General features: G+C 34.7%; 2 protein-coding genes across 3 annotated transcripts in view; one reads left to right on the forward strand and one right to left on the reverse strand.

Moving 5' to 3' along the window:
- LOC123546870 (uncharacterized) overlaps nt 1-12,337 on the reverse strand; it is an 80,894-nt gene extending 68,557 nt beyond the window's left edge. Inside the window, exons 1-2 of the mRNA XM_053551171.1 lie at nt 12,240-12,337; nt 8,708-8,753 (exon numbers count right to left, since the gene is read on the reverse strand). The gene's annotated coding sequence lies outside the window, so the exon portion shown is untranslated. The remainder of the gene's footprint in view (nt 1-8,707; nt 8,754-12,239) is intronic.
- Nucleotides 12,338-12,351: 14 nt separating this feature from the next.
- Nucleotides 12,352-20,496, forward strand: part of LOC123546872 (uncharacterized) — a 52,302-nt gene continuing 44,157 nt past the window's right edge. For both annotated transcript variants that reach the window (XM_053551172.1, XM_053551173.1), the window contains exons 1-5: nt 12,352-12,384; nt 16,407-16,649; nt 18,668-18,753; nt 19,345-19,461; nt 20,115-20,348. In XM_053551172.1, the coding sequence (XP_053407147.1) occupies nt 16,505-16,649; nt 18,668-18,753; nt 19,345-19,461; nt 20,115-20,348 (582 nt within the window). In that variant the 5' untranslated portion in view covers nt 12,352-12,384; nt 16,407-16,504. The remainder of the gene's footprint in view (nt 12,385-16,406; nt 16,650-18,667; nt 18,754-19,344; nt 19,462-20,114; nt 20,349-20,496) is intronic.

The raw sequence follows: 20,496 nt of genomic DNA on the forward strand, positions 1-20,496 counted from the left end.
TAACAACACTATTTAACTAAGTACTTAAAATTCAAAGTACCTATACTTAATGTTCTGGTCCCAGAGCTCTAAAACTGCAATTACAGAGTTTTTACATATCTATAATTAGAATACTGTAAAATCATTTAATTTCGTGGGCATGAAATTTCATGGTTATGGTGAAAATGGCAATTTCATGGGGACATGAATTCGTGGATTTCAACTTTTGATCCTTTATTGAATGGGAATTTTACTTGTTCGTTGGGATTAAATTTCGTGGACTGACTCAACCACGAAATCCACGAAAAGTAGTCCACCACAAATATTGATGATTTCACAGTAATCACTGGGATATACCACCTTATTACAAGAATTTGTAAGAGTTACCAACTTCCCCTGCCTAAGGACATTTTTCACAAAACACTGCATGCCAATACAACATCTTCTAAGTAATAGGGCAAAGTACTAACAATGTATATAAATCATAACTACATAAATCATAACTACATAAACCATAACTACATAAATCATAACTACATATCATACAAACCATGAAGACATTATGAAGTTTGAAAATGTCTGGAAATCTATAACTGGTGAATACATTCAAATGCTATTATCTGCATTTTAAAGATTCAATTTTATTATATCTTTAAACTGGTAAGGAAATATAAATATAAATGCAATAAAATAATTTTATCATATTAAAGGGAGGTAATTCATAAACAAATGAAATGCATGACACTCATATGGCATGAAAAAACATGTTTTTCAATTACACACATGAAAAGGTCAATTCTACTGTTAGTCGATGGAGAGCTGCACTACATATCAACCTAATTTATCACAACCATAGTATTGCTGCATTTACCTATATATACCATTAAAGGCTCATAATGCCTTTGTTTAAAGGTGGTCAGTCTTATTTGAGCAACATTTTACGACACTTTCCAGGTTTCATACAGTTTGCTAGAGACTTATTTAAGGAATAAAAAAAGCCCATTAAATAGAGTTAGATCCCAGATAGAAATGTAGTTTATTACTTTCTATGAAATTTTGTAATTACCTCCCTTTAATATAAAAAGTATTTAAAAAGTGGACTATTCTTTTTTTATTTCCAGTTTTACATTTCCATTTGATAAATATTGGGATATTTCATCTACCTGAAACAAAAGGCAAGTTTTAAAACAGGTGTAGCTTTGGAATTCATCTATTTTAAATCTATCTTGGCTGCGCAACCGAGATAGACAAAGGGAAGTAATAATAATTTTATAAATTTGCATTTCTAATTAATTCTGGCAAAATATATTCTTCTCCATGCAAATCTTTGACAACTTTAATATTGTGCTTATAGTCATATTATTCCTAAGTATGTTTATTTAATTTATACTAATGCTAAAATACTACTAAGTATGTTTATTTAATTTATACTAATGCTAAAATACTACTATCTTGGTTGGGCAACCAGGATAGGAAAATAACATTTTTAAGATACTTCCAGTAAGAATTTGGTGAATATGTAAATGATCAGTAAGTGTAAATGATCAGTTGTTTAAGTTTTGAACAAATCCACTGGTTGACCCAAGTTTGATTAACCACCTTTAAAATGTGGCTGACACTTTTTCTGTTATAAACATAAAATATATCAATTTTGTGTTAAAGCAGCATGCCTCCAGATCGTTTGACAACAAAATATTTTTTTTAGATATCTTGACATAAATGCAATATTTCTTAAGAAAGCTTTAAAACTTAATTACTGACAAACTTTATGTTACGTAAACATATGAGAATTTGCTGTTTTTACTACTTTTTACGAAGAAAATCGAAAAGCGTTTGTCACGCTTTTATTCCTGGTAAACTGTCTCGATTATAAATATCTGTAGTTTGAAGTCATTATTCACTACTTCCGCTATAGCGCTATTAGTTACGATGACTGGAAAATGTCTTTATTGCCGCGGCGGTCCGGGGTTCGATTCCTGATGCGGTCATATTTTTTTATTGTTTAATTAAAACTATCATTTTTATTACCTCCCTTTATGACTCTAACTGTAAAAGTTCATGTGCATATTGAACACAGCGCTTTTCTAACCATATAATTCTGCATATCATCTGTTTTTAACATAAAATTTAAAGCCTTAAAGTTATAACTTGTGTCTTTGTTTGCAATTTCTACAAGTCTACAACTGTTAATAGCTTTTTATATCTATAAATACGAATCATCTTACTTAAAACATAATTTCATTTTTAAGTTAGTGGGAAAACTGATAAAAAAAAAACACATGTATTGTACTTTATCATATAAAAGGGAGGTAATTTCATGTATAAACAAAACAAGAGTGCCAGAATGTCACAATATACGCCCGTCACAGCAAATTTCTTTACACTCGCACCTGTATTTGCAAATGGAATTTTAATTTTGTGGTTGTTTACAATGTTTTTTTTTAGAAATTATTGTAGTTCTTTTGTTTTCTTAGTCCACAAAAGACTCCTTACCAGGTAGAGATACCTTAAAATACACCTAAAATTTTGAAGTAGCATCTATGTTGTACCACAGAAAAGCGGTCTTGGTTTTTCCCTACGGTCAATTATAAAAAAGTTCCAATGTTAGTTATTTATAGTAACAACAAATTTGTGACCTTGACCTTAGACCTTGGGACCTGGTTCTTGCACACGACACTCTGTCTTGTGGTGGTGAACATTTGTGCCAAGTTATATCAAAATCCCTCCATGCATGAAGAAGAAATGCTGCGGACAAACTTTTCATTCTTGTATCCTTTGACCTCTAAGTGTGACCTTGGCCTTAGACCTAGGGACCTGGTTCTTGTGCATGACACTCCATCTCATGATGGTGTACAATTGTGCCAAGTTACATCAACAAGAGCTGTCCATAAGACAGCCAAGCTCGACTATTCGAAATATTGTCACAGAAGCTGGAAATTATTACCCAAAATGTTAAATATCAAAAGAGTTTTAAGTTCAAAAGGGGACATATCAGAGTTATGGGACTTGATGCTATCAACTAGTTTTATAACCCCGAAGAAACATGTAAAGTTTCAATTCAATATCTGCATTAGTTTTGGGGATAGTAACTTGCATGTAAAACTTTAACCAGAATTTTCTAAGTCCAAAAGGGGGCATAATTTGCTCAAAATACATGTTAAGAGTTATGGAACTTGACCCAGTGAGGTAGGTAATTGATCTAGAAAAAGAATAAATAAGTTCCAAATCTATATGCCTTTTAGTAATAGCTGTATGTACTTGCACGCAAAACTTTAACCAGAATTTTCTAAGTCCAAAAGGGGGCATAATTTGGCCAAAATACATGCCAGAGTTATGGGACTTGACCCAGTGAGGTAGGTAATTGATCTAGAAAAAGAAAAAATAAGTTTCAAATCTATATGCCTTTTAGTAATAGCTGTATGTACTTGCACGCAAAACTTTAACCAGAATTTTCTAAGTCCAAAAGGGGCATAATTTGGCCAAAATACATGCCAGAGTTATGGGACTTGACCCAGTGAGGTAGGTAATTGATCTAGAAAAAGAAAAAATAAGTTTCAAATCTATATGCCTTTTAGTAATAGCTGTATGTACTTGCACGCAAAACTTTAACCAGAATTTTCTAAGTCCAAAAGGGGGCATAATTTGGCCAAAATGAAGGTCAGAGTTATGGGACTTGGTGCTATCAACTAGTTTTATAACCCCGAAGACACATGTGAAGTTTCAATTCAATATCTGCATTAGTTTTGGAGACAGTAACTTGCATGTAAAACTTTAACCAGAATTTTCTAAGTCCAAAAGGGGGCATAATTTGCTCAAAATACATGTTAGAGTTATGGAACTTGACCCAGTGAGGTTGGTAATTGACCTAGAAAAAGAATAAATAAGTTTCAAAGCTATATGCCTTTAAATGATAGCTGTATGTACTTGCATGCAAAAACTTAACCAAGGTGTGACGCCGACGCCGACGCCGACGCCGACGCCAGGGTGAGTAGAATAGCTAGACTATTCTTCGAATAGTCGAGCTAAAAACCCTCCATGCATTAAGAAGAAATGCTCCGGACAAAGTCATTCTTGTTTCTGACCTTTGGCCTCTAAGTGTGACCTTGACCTTAGACCTAGGAACCTGGTTCTTGCACACGACACTGTCTCGTGGTGGAGAACATTTGTGCCAAGTTACATCAAAATCTCTTCATGCATGAAGAAGATAATTATGCTCTGGACAAAGTCATTCTTGAATTTGACCTTTGACCTCTAAGTGTGACAAAGTTTTCATTCTTGTATCCTTTGACCTCTAAGTGTGACCTTGTCCTTAGACCTAGGGATCTGGTTCTTGTGCATGACACTCCGTTGCATGATGGTGAACAAATGTGCCAAGTTTCATTAAAATCCCTCCATGCATGAAGAAGATATTCTCCAGACAAAGTCTGTGGAAGCCGCCCGCCCACCCATCTGGCTGCCCGCCCACCAGGGGCATTCCCATAATACGTTCTATTTTTCAAACGGGCGTATAAAAATACCAAAAAATCTCCAAAGGTGACCTTGATCTTTGAGCTAGGGTTCTGGGTCTTCCTCAAGATACATCATGATCAACTCATTATGGGAAACATTTGTGCCAAGTCATCTTAAAATCCCTTGATAATGGCAGAGTTATGGACCGGACAAGAAACAGACCATGTTAACATTTGATCTCCAAGGTGACTTTGACCTTGGAGCTAGGGGCCTGGGTCTTGCGCATGACACATTGTCTCATTATAGGGAACATTTAGCTAAGTTATTTCAGAATCCCTTCTTGGATAGCAGAGTTATGGACCAGACACAAAGTGTGTTGGACGCACGACGGAAGGACACAGCCAGCACTTCTATGTCCCCCTTTTTTTTTCTTTGAAAAAGACGGTGGACAATTAGAATAATGACATCTGTACAGGTGACAAAAATTCCACCCATCCACTCATACAGCCTTAGGTCGAGTGGAATTTTCTGTTAGGTTTCCTGCACATTGAGTGCATTTTTTCCTGGTAGAAATCAGTAATGCAATGAAAATACAAATTAACTAGAGATGCTTTTGAGAAAAGCGCATGTCTCCCACAACTGCCCCTATGAAAAATGTTAGTTTCTCTAGATGTTTTAGACGAGTGGATCCAATTAGATGGTCTGGATGAGTGGATCCAATCAGTAATTCAAGAGCCATAAATCAAAAGTGCCTGGGCCTTTGGCTAGTTATCGAACTTGGGTAAGGTCTTACGGCCAAACAAATTTTGTTCAAGTTTGGTGAAGATCGGATGAGAAATGTTCGACTTAGAGAGCGGACAAGAGTAAACAGACGGATTTTTTTCGGTAATTCAAGGGCCGTAACTCTAAAATGCCGGGACCGATTTGGCTAGTTATCAAACTTGGCCAAGGTCTCATGGTCAAACACATTTTGTTCAAGTTTGGTGAAGATTGGATGAGAAATGTTCGACTTAGAGTGCGGACAAGAGTAAAAAGGCCGATTTTTCGATAATTCAAGGGCCGTAACTCCAAAATGCCTGGACCGATTTGGCTAGTTATCGAACCTGGCCGAGGTCTCATGGTCAAACACATTTTGTTCAAGTTTGGTGAAGATTGGATGAGAAATATTCGAATTAGAGTGCGGACAAGAGTAAAAAGACCGATTTTTGGCAATTCAAGGGCCATAACTCCAAGATGCATGGACCGATTTGGCTAGTTATTGAACTTGGGCGAGGTCTTATGATCAAACACATTTTGTTCAAGTTTGGTGAAAATCGGATGAGAAATGTTCGACTTAGAGTGCAGACAAGCTTTGTGACAGACACAAACACAGACTGGAGTAAATCAATATGTCTCCCACACCACTGTGTGGTGGGAGACATAATTAAACCATCCTGACTGAAATAATCAAAAAAAGCTGCCATAATGTCTTAAGTTTATCACCAGTCCAAAACAGGTGCCAGTGTGTTGCTATGATACATATGAAGTAAAACAGACATCGCTTTCATCATGGTGCAATTGTGTTGTCTACAAAAAACATGTTGGACATCCGAAAACTGCCAGACAAGTGAACCTTTACCCTGCTAAATTTCTACGATGAACTTGTCCACCTTCCAATTTGGACAGTACCATTAACTGTTAAAAGCGGTGCATACCAAAAAGATACTGGCTAAATAACGAACAGTGCAGATCATGATCAGACTGCATGGATGTGCAGGCTGATCATGATCTACACTGGTCGCAAAGGCAGAACCAATTGTGTCCAGCATAGTAATTTAAGGGTTAAGTTCTGCAGGATTTGTTGTCTCTGAAAACAATTTTACCTGAGCTTTAATTAGAACAACAAGTAAAGGAAGTACTATCAGGCAATGCAAAGGTTCTATTGGTTATGGGAATGCTCTCATGCTGTCTTAAAATCCAGAGACAAGTTTGAGTGTGTATAATACATGCGAACCGTATGCTACATTTAAAGCCAATTGTGTGCCTGGAAACAGAATGATGTTTTAAAGACTCACTCTGAAATTGGATTTGGTTCAGTAATAAACAGAAAAGTAGAGATACAAAACAAGAATACAAAATTTCTTTCCGGTGATATCCATCATCCTTAATCATTGTTATTTTAGTAAAGGGAGGTAATTACCAGCTTCATAACTAGGCACAGTGATGACATCTTATGAATTTTTTTTCCTGTTGTGTAATCTCTCATTATTTACACACTATCACTTGTTTGACTAGACAGTGCTTATATATGTATTTGACTAAAAGCTGTTTTACGTTATGGGGTAATAATCTTACAGCCAAAATGAATTCAGAAGTATGTTGAAGTTTCTCTACAGGCTTCATAATTGCTAAATCCGATTTTTCTGATAAGGAACGCCCCCCTTGGATATTGTTGCTATGTCTCACAAGCTTTCTCCAAAATGGCGGATAAGAGAAAAACAAAAAATCCATTCACAGAATATCTAGCATTTAAATTCTTACACAAAATCTGTTGAGTGTGGCTGAAACTAATAATGATAATGCATTCGACATTACTTCTGACATTAGGAGAGAAGCAAAAAATCAGTTCACGAATATTTAGCATTAAAATTCTTATACAAAATGTGTAGAGCGTGGCCGAAATTTGGACATCACCGTTCACATGTATGTTTTATTTGCCTTAAAGAATTTCGTTTTCTCAAGTGAAACATCGAATGAAAATCCTGTAACACCTGTCTGAGAACCAATTCAAAAATAGCTGTCATTTTTTGAAATGATACACTTGATAAATGAACATGCTACATGGGTTTTCGCAATTATTTATTACATGTGGTCACTTCTTTTCTTATTTCTAGATGTCATATTTACATTTTATATGTAAAGCATCTCTTTTTTCACACATGGCCGCATCGAGAACGTAAATGAATGCTGTTTTTATTTAGAACTTTACAGTCTGTAGGTACTTAGTTACGGTAAGCTTGTGAGACACAAAGGAGCCTTACCAACAAAGTCTACGGATCGACGGATAACGCTTTATCTTATTGGCCAATATTATTGGTTTGATTGACAGATCGGATCCATGCATTAGGGGAGGTCAGCTAATGACACTGACGGTATGTGTGAAGTTTGAAAGCATGTGGTCTCATAGGTTTTTGAGAAGCCTGCTTGCAAGCAAATCTTTGAGACAATAATACCTATACTGACAATAATACCTGTACTGACAAAAGGATGACAACAAAAGCTCTACTCTTGGAAAAATTTCAAACTGGCATTAACCTTTACCCTGCTAAATTTCTATAATGGACTAGTCTGTCATTTAGTTTGGACAGTACCATTTATTATTTGAAGGGGTGTTTACTGAAAATTTACTGACCGAAAAGCAAACAGTGCAGAACATGATGATCAGACTACACAGATGTGCAGGCTGATCTTGGTCTGCCAGGATCACATGCTGCCAGCAGGCTAAAGGTTAAACTAAAACCTGTTAAAGAAGTCTTCTCTGACTTCAATTTTTTAATTTGATTTCTGGGGAAACACGTGTCAATTAAAATCAAAATCCCTAAATGAATAGAGGGGTCACTGACCAAACACGAAAAAGGTCCTATTAACGTTTGTGTGACCCTGACCTTTGATCTACAAGTCTGGGTATTGTACGCTACATACTGTCCCATTATGAGGAACATTTGTACCAGCTAATACCAAAATCTCTTGACGGATGGCAGAGTTACGGACTGGACAAGAACGAGACAGATTGGCAAATGACAGACCTACAGTCCCCGAAACACGTCTTGAACAAGTAAGCGAATTATAAAATTATTTACACTCATGTGTACAATGTTTAAATGGAATCTATTATAAGTGTGGCATCTACTACACTGGCTACTGGATGCAAATAGACACTTCCACATGTTAACACCCCTGCATTAGAATATAGAACATCACAAATAGCAAATCTTAAGTCTAAGTTCAACTTAAAATGGTCATTTAACACGCTATCCTTGATATGATTTCTTTGTTTCTACCACTTTTTGTTTCATTTTTTCCCAATCGAACAAACTCATTCATGAACTTGATTTCTTGTCTTTCAAATCAAAGTAAATAAATGGCATCATGCCACATGATACAATCAGATTTTAACTGAAGTGTACCAGCACTGCAACAAGTGATATTACTGTGATAATAATTATAAAGTTGAAACGAAACTTTGCCAACAGTTTACTGTGTTAAATAAGTATTAAAAATAACATTTTCAGAACTTTACCTGTTCCACAGACATGCAAAGTCCAATGTCAATGAATCTAAGTACCCTGAAAATAAATATAATCATGTCATTGTTGTGAAATTTGCAGCAAAGTGTTCCTATTCTTCTTTTTCTTTTTAATATTAACAACAGCTGTCAGAGGACAGAAACACAAGTCGACTATTTAAAAGCACTGTCACATGAAAAAGTAAAAAAAAAACCCACATAAACCAGTACAAAAGGTGCAACAATTTGAGTCATAAAATGTAGAAATAGGGCACATCTTAGGAAACTAGAGATATCCTTGAAATGATTAATATCCCTGATGTGGATGATGATGTTGGACAACAGTCCGAGTCAAATCCATTTAATAATAACAGAGACTGTGTGAAAATACATCAAAAATTTAACCCTTACTCTGCTGGCGGCAAAAGATTCTGCCTTTGCGACCAGTGCAGACCAAGATCAGCCTACACGGATGTACCAATCAAACAGAAAATCAAAAACATAAGTATTACTTAGGTTGGAAGATAAATCAATCTACAAGTTTATGTAACGTTTTGCCCTGCGGTATTGTACTGCAATCTATTTAAGTGTTCAAAAATTAAGTAACTTGAATAGATGTTGCTTAAATAACAATTTGTTCTAAAACCAGTGATTGTCTTGAATGTATTAATCTCAACCATAGTCTGAGACAACAGGCTGATACAAACTAATTTTACAAAACCAGATATAATAATTTTCCTCAAGCTACTTAGCTTTTGATTTTAAATAGACAACTGACCGCAAAAGATAATTATTATATATCTATAACAAAATGTTTGGAACTATTAAAGTATGGCTCTATCAGCGTAATGTAACCTTTATATCTTGTCTCAACCAAGTCTGAGACACTCAAGCATGTCAAGTAACCAGTGACATGTGACCCAAAAAAAAACAAAAACAATTAGATTCAGAGACTCCTCAACTAGTGTTTCCTGCAGACTCTAAAAGGGGCATGGTGCTTCCCCAGAAAAAGGGCCCTTTTAGTGCGCAGTTTGGCATCGAAAGTGCATTCGTCCAAGTGCACTTGCCGGCATCATTTTTCATACTATTTTCACATTGCATCTGAGAATCTTTCATATCTCATGGCAGATATTAAGTATTATTCTTTAGATAATGCCTACCATGTGGTCAATGAGCTTTCCTTTCTTTTGTTCAAAGATGACTATTTAAATGCCACTGACGATTCATACTTTCAAACATGCTCATTCTGTTACCCTCATCAAATGTTGGCTTGCATTTTTAGAGACCGGTATCAGCTGATAATTAGTAAGCAACAAGTTTTATTGAACAACCTTTAAGTGCCTATTATCAGATGAGCAAACTGTGTGTATTTTGTTGATGATTATGTTAAAAGCAGTTTGTCAAATCTACAGGTTATTGTTGACTTTGTACCTATATCGCTGAAACAATATATCTATTTGGAAACAAAAGAGTAATTTTTTAGAAGATGTTGTTATATACTTATCATTAATTTTCACAACACTGCTAATTAAGCTACAATAATGGCCAATTTATTTACAATATCCCACAATTTAACTTGTGACTATATACAATAATCTCTCTTCTTGTTGATATCTGGAGAGAATATACAATGTCATGCAGAATATATACTGTAGGAAGCAGCGTATTCTTGTGGATATTTACATCCTGGCTTTAAAATAGAATTATCAGAGGGACCTGTGTCTCTAAATGCAAATCAACAAAAATTGGGTCCGGGTTCAACTTTCTGAATGGCCTGATTGTCACCCTACCACAAAGGGGTGCATAGACATAGTCACGTTTGACAAACTTTGGAAAAAAATATAAAAACTTAAATAATTTATTTTTTTAGTGACTGGCATGTGATTTTATTAGAAGAATCACATTTAAATGATCACTTTTCAATATCTGGATATGTAATAGGAATAAGGTCAGTAATTCGGTCGAAAATGTGCTTCCGTGGTGTAGTCGAAAGAAGTCCATAATAAATAGATCCTAACTTTCCCATTTTCTGCGCAAATTCGTGTAGAACGAGTGCTTTAATCACACTTTTTCGCTACTAGAATACATTCTGCATGAAATGAGGCGGTTTTCATGTTCATACAACCCACATGGCAAGTTTTGCAGATCGAAACCGGAAGTAGGTGTTTATTGCGCGGAGGAGAGCAAATATGCGCCATTTTTAGGGCAGCAGACCACAACTGACTGGCATTTCACTAGGAACTATTCAACCCCCTATTTTCTTTTCATTTTTGCGTTAATTTGTGATAGAACTTTCATGAAAAATTGGTGTAAGAAAAAGTGATGTTCTCTAAAGATACGTAAAGACGACATGAAGTCGTCGTTTTTTTACATGAAACAAAGAAGGATTTGAATTACTGACCTTTAACCTATAATAGCTGAAATAAGACTATTCTCGGAACACATCGCAATTAGTCTTTATAGCCATAAATCGGTTGTATATGATATAAAAGAGTGTTTCCAATGCAAAATAATAATGAAATTTGAAAAATTTTGAATTTTGACCTTATTTTATGTAGATGCGCCTGTTTCAGCAGCGATTTCTGGAATTAAAAAGCCAATACTTTGTCTCCAGAATGTCAGAAAATGCACAAAATGCATCCTTCTGGGTCTTATTCATGATGGAATAAATGATATTTCAGAATCCCAGTGAAAAATGATGCAAAAAAAAGTGAAACTTTTACCAAAATATGCAATAAAAGGACCATAGGGCCAAAATTTAGCCCTGTAAATGGTAGGGGGTGGCTTCTATTAAATGTCTATATTTCTCTAAAACCTCGAAATTTCACAATGAAACTTGGCAATATGTTTGGTATTACATCTTTCTTGGAAATAGATATGCAAATGGTGTGAAATTTGATAAGAAACATTTCTTATAGGAATAAGGTCAGTAATTCGGTCGAAAATGTGCTTCCTTGGTGTAGTCGAAAGAAGTCCATAATAAATAGATCCTAATTTTCCCATTTTCTGCGCAAATTCGTGTAGAACGAGTGCTTTAATCACACTTTTTCGCTACTAGAATACATTCTGCATGAAATGAGGCGGTTTTCATGTTCATACAACCCACATGGCAAGTTTTGCAGATCGAAACCGGAAGTAGGTCTTTATTGCGTGGAGGAGAGCAAATATGTGCCATTTTTAGGGTAGCAGACCACACCTGACTGGCATTTCACTAGGAACTATTCAACCCCCTATTTTCTTTTCATTTTTGCGTTAATTTGTGATAGAACTTTCATGAAAAATTGGTGTAGGAAAAAGTGATGTTCTCTAAAGATACGTAAAGACAACATGAAGTCGTCGTTTTTTTATATGAAACAAAGAAGGATTTGAATTACTGACCTTTAACCTAATAGAGTCAAATTATGCTATTTGGAGTCAAAAGCAGTGCCAGCTCATAATTTCCTGCATCGCGAAAACATATGATTTTTATTTTCCGCTGCAATCTGCCACACAATAGCAATTTAAAAAAAAACAAGAATGTTAAATAAAAATGTTAGAGCTGACGTACTGGAATATTGAAGATAAAGACCACTCAAAAGGCTAAAAATGGTAGTAATTTGTTCATTCCCGTCCCTCAAAATGATCTTGATCGTGTAGACGCTTTCTTTTAATGCTAGCAAGCGTTTGTGTGTAGCTTGTGATCAAAATCCAAGGTAAACAAATCGGACTGATATTTATATTTTGTAGTCTGATGCTTCTAGTACCATGCTGATATTTCCTTTTTGGCTCTACTGCGTAAATCCTGAAGCATTTTTAAGCTTGTCAGATTGGTAGTCAAAATAATTCAATGTTCAGATTGTTTTTGACTAAATATTACAATTTAACCGGATGCAAAACATAAATTAAAACGCAATTATGTTTTGACTTTATAAAAAAGAAAATGCTTGACCATTTCCTCATATTAACTAATGTAGCTAGTGATTTAGCCACTAGTTGATATGAAAATTCGGAATTCTTTCTTTGTCATTTCAATTGATATCAGAATATTAAGGAATTTAGCTAAAGTATGGTCCACTATGGTTTCTTTGAATTCATTTTCCATAATTTTTTCATTAAAACTTTGCTTATTGTTGCCCAATCTTTTCATATATTTCAGTTTGGCCCATTGAAAAATAGGCATGCTGCTATCTTGCTGTGTCAATTACAACTATCTTTAATGAAGTTGAAATTCACGGTTAATAGTATGCCAGGAAAACCGCACATAACCACCGATGTACGTTTGAATACATATGGAACTGTTTCCGGGTTTTGCGATCTGTTGGCCAAAGTTAACAAATACTGAGAATTATTAACGGAATAAGAACATTATGTCCTGCACACATACATTTTTCAATAAATAGAGCTCGTACTATTAATGCTCGGTAATTGGGTAATACCTTGTACTCCTCAGCGTATTCTACTCCGACACGAGTCTGCGCGCGACATGCTGTGTATCGCAGCATGACAATGCTTATTTGTCAAAAGCTTGATATGTAAATTCCTGTGACCTAAATTGTTATAATATATTTGACAAAAACTAGTGCATGCCAAAATATTATTAAAAATTGATACAAATAAATTATATGCTTTCTTATCTTTTATAAAAAATGTAAAACTGGCCGGTACTGGCGTAATGCACGTGAACAACTGTAAAAATATAAGTGTTATTTTCGAAGTATTGCCGGTTGCAACATGCAAAATTGACTTTTTCTTTAGAATCTCTGTCATTGTTACTTTTAATTAATTGACCACAAGTAAGTACCTCCTTGCGACCATGCGGATGCTTCGTCAAAACGTATAACACTGATGTTATAGGTCACGTTATATGTAAATTGTATTGTGGCGTCCAGTGTCAGACATTATCTCAGTCAAATACGTCAGATTTGACAGAGGTTCGCTGTCTGAAGTCATATACTGTAGATAGGTTGGCTTCAAAATCTGGCACAGGTAATTCATTGTTGTTTTGAGTATCTTCTGTAGAGGGCGAATCGCACGGGATATTACTGTTGACTGTAGGTGGTGATCCGCATGGGCTGTTGATAGTCGGTGCGCAAGGCGCCGCATCCCCATCGGAGTGACTACCGACTGTAGGTAATGATTCGCACGGGCTGTAGCTGTTGACTGTAGTTGATGGTTCACACGGACTATTGCTGTTGACTGTAGGTGGTGATTCGCACGGACTGTTGCTGTTGACTGTAGGTGGTGATCCGCACGGGCTGTTGATAGTCGGTGCGCAAGGCGCCGCATCCCCATCGGGGTGACTACCGACTTTGGATTTCTTTACCTTAGAAAGCTACTTTTCTAGTTTTTTTATTTTGTTGATTTCTTATAATAATCTCATGTTTGGAATTTACAAGTCTGTACACGGACATGTGTCAGATCGTCAGTTTAATAGAAAAAAATATCACTCATGTTTGGTATTTACCGATCTGTTCACAGACATGAATCAGATTCTCAGTTTTCTATTTTATATAAATTAAAACCATAATTATGTTTGGATTTTAAATATTTTTGGTTTGCATTAGTATTTTAGCATAAATAATTACTCTAAACAAAGAAAACATGAAATACTGCTTAAATAAAAAAATAATCGCCCATGTTTGGTATTTACCAGTCTGTTCACGGACATGAGCCAGATCGGCAGTTTTCTTTTTTATAAAAAATAAAAGCATATATCTGGTTTAATTTCAATTATTTTTGGTATGCATTAGTATTTTAGCATTAATAATTAGTCTAAATAAAGAAAACATGAAAAACTGCTTAGATAAAAAAATAATCGCTCATGTTTGGTATTTACCAGTCTGTTCACGGACATGAGCCAGATCGGCAGTTTTCTTTTTTATAAAAATAAAAGCATAAATATGTTTTAATTTTTTGCATGCACTAGTTTTTCAGCATATATAATCAATTTAGATCACAAAAACATAATAAATTGCTTTAATAAAATAATTATCGCTCATGTTCGGTGTTTACCAGTCATGTCCGCGGACATGACTCATGTTCGGTATTTAGACATACCCGTTTTATATTTGTGATGGGCAATCTAAACCTCAAAACTTTGAAGGGCCAAAATACAGTACAGTCATGTAAAGTTATTGGTTTTATCGCTTGGGCATATCGGCGTGTAGACACGTGGTAAATGTTAATCGTGAGTTACATAGGTTTAAATCACCAGAAAATTTGTAATTTGGGATATTTGATAATTTTTACATAAATTAATGAGGATTCAAATTGAATTCCTTTTCAATACATGTAAGTTTTATTTGAATTTATGGCCAGTACGTGAGATAATCGGCATTTAAACCTATAGCATGTAAAGCGTCAGCAGCGATGAAAATTTCAATAGGTTAGTGCCGTAGATAAGGAAGTTTATGTGGCGAAGTGGAGGAGGTTATCGGGTGAGCCGAAGGCGAACCTGATAACATCCGGAGCCGAGCCAGATAAACTTTCTCCATCTTAGGTACTAACCTAATATTCTATTTATCTTGTCATTACTTCATTTTCCGATATTTAGCAATTTATTTTACAAAAATAAGTGTGCGACAACCGTTTTAATGACGTCATATTTGTAATGACGTCAGTTATATAATAACGTAATCACCGACAAAATCGCAATAACTTCTTCGTTTTTGAATAAAAACTCATTATTTGACCACTCATTTTCTTAGTTCGGACATTTCCAACACAATGGTGATGGTTTCAATCAAACTTTCTTATGACAACAATATCAATCATAAGGTCACATGATCAACTGACCGTATATCACTAGTCACGTGTCAACTGACGGTATATCAAGAAAGATATACGGCACCCTGATATCGGGTCAAAAATACTGCAAGTAACAGGATAAAGATCGAACCCATGTCAGTGTAGTGAATACACAGAAGTATCTAGGTGTCCTAGTGCAGTAACCAGGTTTCTGAATTTGTTTCGAAGTTAATAGAGCACTAAGTCGGTATAGAGCGTCAAAGTGACATTTTGAGGCCGCAGGTTTTATACCTGGTCTGTTGTTTCCTTTTTCTTACTCATTTGCCACCCTTTGTGTGGAATGACAGTGTCTGTTTATGGTTCAAGAAGTTATGCAATATTTATATAATGTTTCTTTTTTCCAAGTGCCAATTTAAAAATTTCATTTTAGTAGAGGGTCCTGTCACGGTACAAGAGTAGTTTCCCATTTTGCAGGAGACTTATGTTAGTGCCAGGCCCAGTAGCTAGACTGGTAAAGCATTGCAGATTGGGTAAAATTTGCAACAAGTTTATTTTTGCTAAAACTGACAGACAGAACAGTGTGCAAAGTAGGCAGACTTTAATAATCTCCAAACTTTAAATTGTAAATTCTTTGCTGTGCTGAAAATGTCTATTGTCTTGTCTGTCAGATTGCAAAATAATATTGACGGGAATGTATTTATATATAAGTAGAGAGAACTAATCACCACCACAATATACATGTACCAGACCATTAGTATGGCAAAGCTCCCAGCAGTACAAAATTTTAATGAGCATGCAAATTCCACAGCAAGTCCACTAACCCAGTAAGATTAGTTTCAATGCTGCTTTATATACACACCCGAATTGTACTACACATTCGTACCGGTTCAACATTTGCATATGTACTCAAATATCTGTTATCATGTCTCATATTACAATTTGAGGGTTGGTTAGGCTGTACATTTTTCTCAGAATGCTGTAATTTCAGAATGATGATGAAAATCTGTGAAATATTATGTAATGTCTGAAATAGTGTGTAAGAGCTGAAATAGCATGTAACGAAAGAAATAGCAGTATAACAGCTACATGATGTCTCGGAAGAATGACGATCTTGTTTCTAACAGACCAGTGGGAAGTGATACCATGGAGGCAGTGCTGTCCGGATCTTTTTGCAACTTGCCAGATAAAGAATCTTCAGTGGTGCGAATATTTCTCAGCTCAACATTTACTGGTAAATATGAAATAATAGTAAAATTTTGTTATTGTTGCTTTCTTTTGATTACATTTAACTGCATGAGGTCAAAAGTATTTGGATGCGTAATGCTGTGTTGAATATGAAACTGAAAGGGAAATGTTTACTTGTACATTGCTAAATGTGCAAGCTGAAAAAAATGCAGTTTCATGTTATTGCTTTTTACTGAGGCTGGTCATAGGATTTTTTTATGCTTTTCAGTGAAATACTGTAAAAGTCTTTTTTTTCACGAGTTGTTTATTTTCGTGAAATTTCGCAAATGAACCTTCTCACAAATTCATTTGTTTCGCTAAAATTTCTGTCTTAATATTATTAAGTATTATATATTTAAATACCGGAAATTCCCGATTTCGATATGGCAGCTCGCGAATTCAGAAACTTGCAAAAAAAATCGAAAATTGGAAAATTGCGAGAGAAAAAAACAACCTGTGAAATATAAGACTTTTACAGTACTCTGAATTATAATTGAGATATAATAGTAAGCCTTGTCAGTTTCAGCCTTGCTGATCTTCTTGTACATTGTGACTAATATTTTTGTATGAAACAGAATGAAGGTTATAGTTGCGCTTTAATCTTGTGATAGAGCTAATGCTCAGCGACTGTTGTTGATGTGCTGTTGGGGAATCAGCAAAATTGATGAATAACTCCAACTCTGTTTTAAATGTCTTGTATTGAAATCAACACAAATATAAATAACAAATAAATAACGAGTTCCTTCGACAATTAAATCTTGACTTCAAAATTATAAATGTCCGAACGGTTTTCCGCATAAAAGATTACTTTTTACACAACAACAGGTATTCCTGACATAAATTCTAACTCTGCAGAGATTGTCTTAGTTCTTACTTTTGAGTCCTAATATTTTCTCTTTTTTTTTCTTCATTCAAAACCATGCTTTATATAGCATATTATGTTGGCAAGGGAACATATGCCAAAGAACATTTCTAAACAAGTATTAAACAAGTATAGACCCTTACAGTGAGAATTAGTCAAGATAAATTTCAATTTGTATAACAGTTAATCATATATAATCATTATACCAATCAACATTATAATGAGCATAATTTATCAATGTTTTTAACACAATAAAATTATACAGTAAAAGATAATAAGTTGTAACAAAATTTGATTTTTCTGAAAATACAAAGTCATATTCTAATAAGATAATTTTGAGAAAATCAAAAATCAAGTAATAATTCCTGTGTTTAACTTTTGAGAGAAATATTGTCACAGAAAACCTTGTGACAACCTTTATACATTTTTCCCAATTCATATAATGCTACACAAATAGAATTACATAATGTTACGCTGCAAATAATGAAATGAAATGGAACTTTTTTGTTGTTTGCATCTTTGTAACATCAAAAGATCTCTGATGTCATTTTTGATTAGGGGAAATAAGAATAATGAGAATAGTATTTGTTGCGAAGTGTATTTTTCAATCTAAATAAGCATAAATAAAAAAGGAAATTTGTTGTTCTTTTTGTGAATTTGGAATATATCTCACCTTGAAGTGAGACAGTTTTCATATTTTCACTTGCACTACTTGCTTGTGAAAATACTATAAAATTGTCCCAGTTCTTGTTGAGATAAATTCCATATTTGCTCAAAACAAATAAATCCCTTCATTTTATCAGCCTATGGAAAATGATATTAGGGGAGGGTGTTAAAGCCTAAGGTTGATACAACTTTTCCCAGGTCAATAAATTCTGATATCCAAGTTGTTTTATTAATAAGACAAACAATCCACATGTTATCTATGAAGTCATACATTTTGTAGAGGTTGGTAGAGTTATTCGTAGTAATTGTCTAAACTTGCATATGACATCACTATGTCAAGATGTCAAATTGTGATGACATCATTGACTGGAACCCTAATAAGTTGCTTGTGAAGAGTAAAAACAGGGCAAAACATGCTTTTGGCTCTGCTCCAGAATTAATACAATATTTTATCATTAATCATGTAACTAAGGAAATATGTAAATTGTGTATTTTAGATATGCAGGCTGAGAGAAACTGGTTAATGAAGAATGCTTTTCCCCAACTGAGACAGTTTTGCCAACAGAGAGGTCTTGACTTTCAAGTAAGAATACGACTTTTCAGTATGCTTACATTGTGTGCGCCTGATTGGAAATTCTAAACAACAGAACTGGGAGAATTCTGATCCAGTGTTCCAGAATTCAATTTTGTAACAGTAACAGTTCAGACTGTACAAAAAAAATACATGATGTGAATGGATGTTCATTAGCAAATTTATAAAAATGGTGAAGGCAGCTTGTTACAGAGTGAATAAAAGACTAGAAATAGCATGGTCAACAGAGAAAAAAGAAACTTTACAGAGCACATTTACTTTGATATCGTATAATTCTTTGAGCATATATTTCTAAGACTTTATAACAGATCACAGTGCAATCTTGCTAGAATAAACATCTTTCAAAAGACAAGTAACAAGATGAAATGTTAGTTAGTTAGAGGAATGGTGGAAAGGATGAGGGGAGGGGTTTACTGGTTGGGGAGGGTGTAGAAGTTTTTGTCAAATGGAGAAAACGAGTATTTGCCTCTGTAGAGATATGTTTGCTCTTTAGAGGTGTTGTTAATAAAAGTTTCACCGTATATCTGTAAGTTTTCCATATTAAATTTTGTTATGCTTGATTAAGTTTGTTTTATTTATCAGATAGCTGATATGCGTTGGGGTGTGCGTGAAGATGCAACTGATGATCACAGAACAACAGAACTATGTCTACACGAAATAAAGAATTGCCAGAAGCTATCCAGGGGACCAAACTTTGTGGTAAATGAATATTGTAAAAGTGTTTCAGCTGTTACTGAATGTTATTATAATCTTTCACATGATTATTTTAGACATGAAGATGAATCTTACTGTGAAATCATGATTATTTGTTGAGATTATTTTTTATGGATTTTTTGGGTTGCATCAGTCAACAAAACTTCAATCTCATCAACTGTCATTCATCCTAACTTTTGTTCCCAATTCCCAGCAGTGTGCAACAAAATGAAGGAGGAATGACTTCAGACATACAATGTATTGTTTTCCATGGTCTTGGGAGAATATTCACCTCTCACAGGGGATAGATCTCTGTGCTCTACTTGCTGAATTACAAACATTTTGAATAAGTGTATTTCACCGTGCCCTTTCTTACTGTGGATTTCTTAATGCTTGCATCTCTCTTATTGCATAATTTGATAGACCAGACATTTGTATTTTTAAGAATTTGTTAAGTTGTTTCTACTTTGGGAGATAATACTTGTAAATATTTTACAGGAGTTTTGTCGACAAATTGCAAATATTAGTAAAAATCAAACCTTTGTGATTATAACCCAATCTACAGTAGTATGTTTTTGACATTTCCACCTGCAAATTATAACCTGAAAGCATCCTCATTTACACTAGATTTGACAGTCTTTGATTTGTTTATTTTTTAGGCATTTCTTGGTGACAAGTATGGATTTAGACCTATACCATCAGAAATAGAAGTTTCAGAGTTTAAACTGCTGAAAAATACAGCCATAAAACTGGGTCATGATATTTCCCTGCTGCTTACCTGGTACCTGTGTGATTATAATCGGGAACCAACCATTTACACTCTACAGCCAATCAGCACACAGTATCCACAGTATTTTGATATGACACCAGCAAATGCTAGTTCCCGACAGCAGGTAATGAAATTACAAAATTTTTAAGAAGAGATTTCTGTCAACTAACGGGCTGAAATTTCGGGTTTCAAATTTCAGAAGGTTGTTCAAAAATAACGTAGGCTTTTCCCTTCAAATGTTTATTATGTTTTTGCCCTGTCCGTCCGTCTGT

The sequence above is a fragment of the Mercenaria mercenaria genome, chromosome 9 (assembly GCF_021730395.1).
Source record: "Mercenaria mercenaria strain notata chromosome 9, MADL_Memer_1, whole genome shotgun sequence".
NCBI classification, from domain to species: Eukaryota; Metazoa; Mollusca; class Bivalvia; order Venerida; family Veneridae; genus Mercenaria; species Mercenaria mercenaria.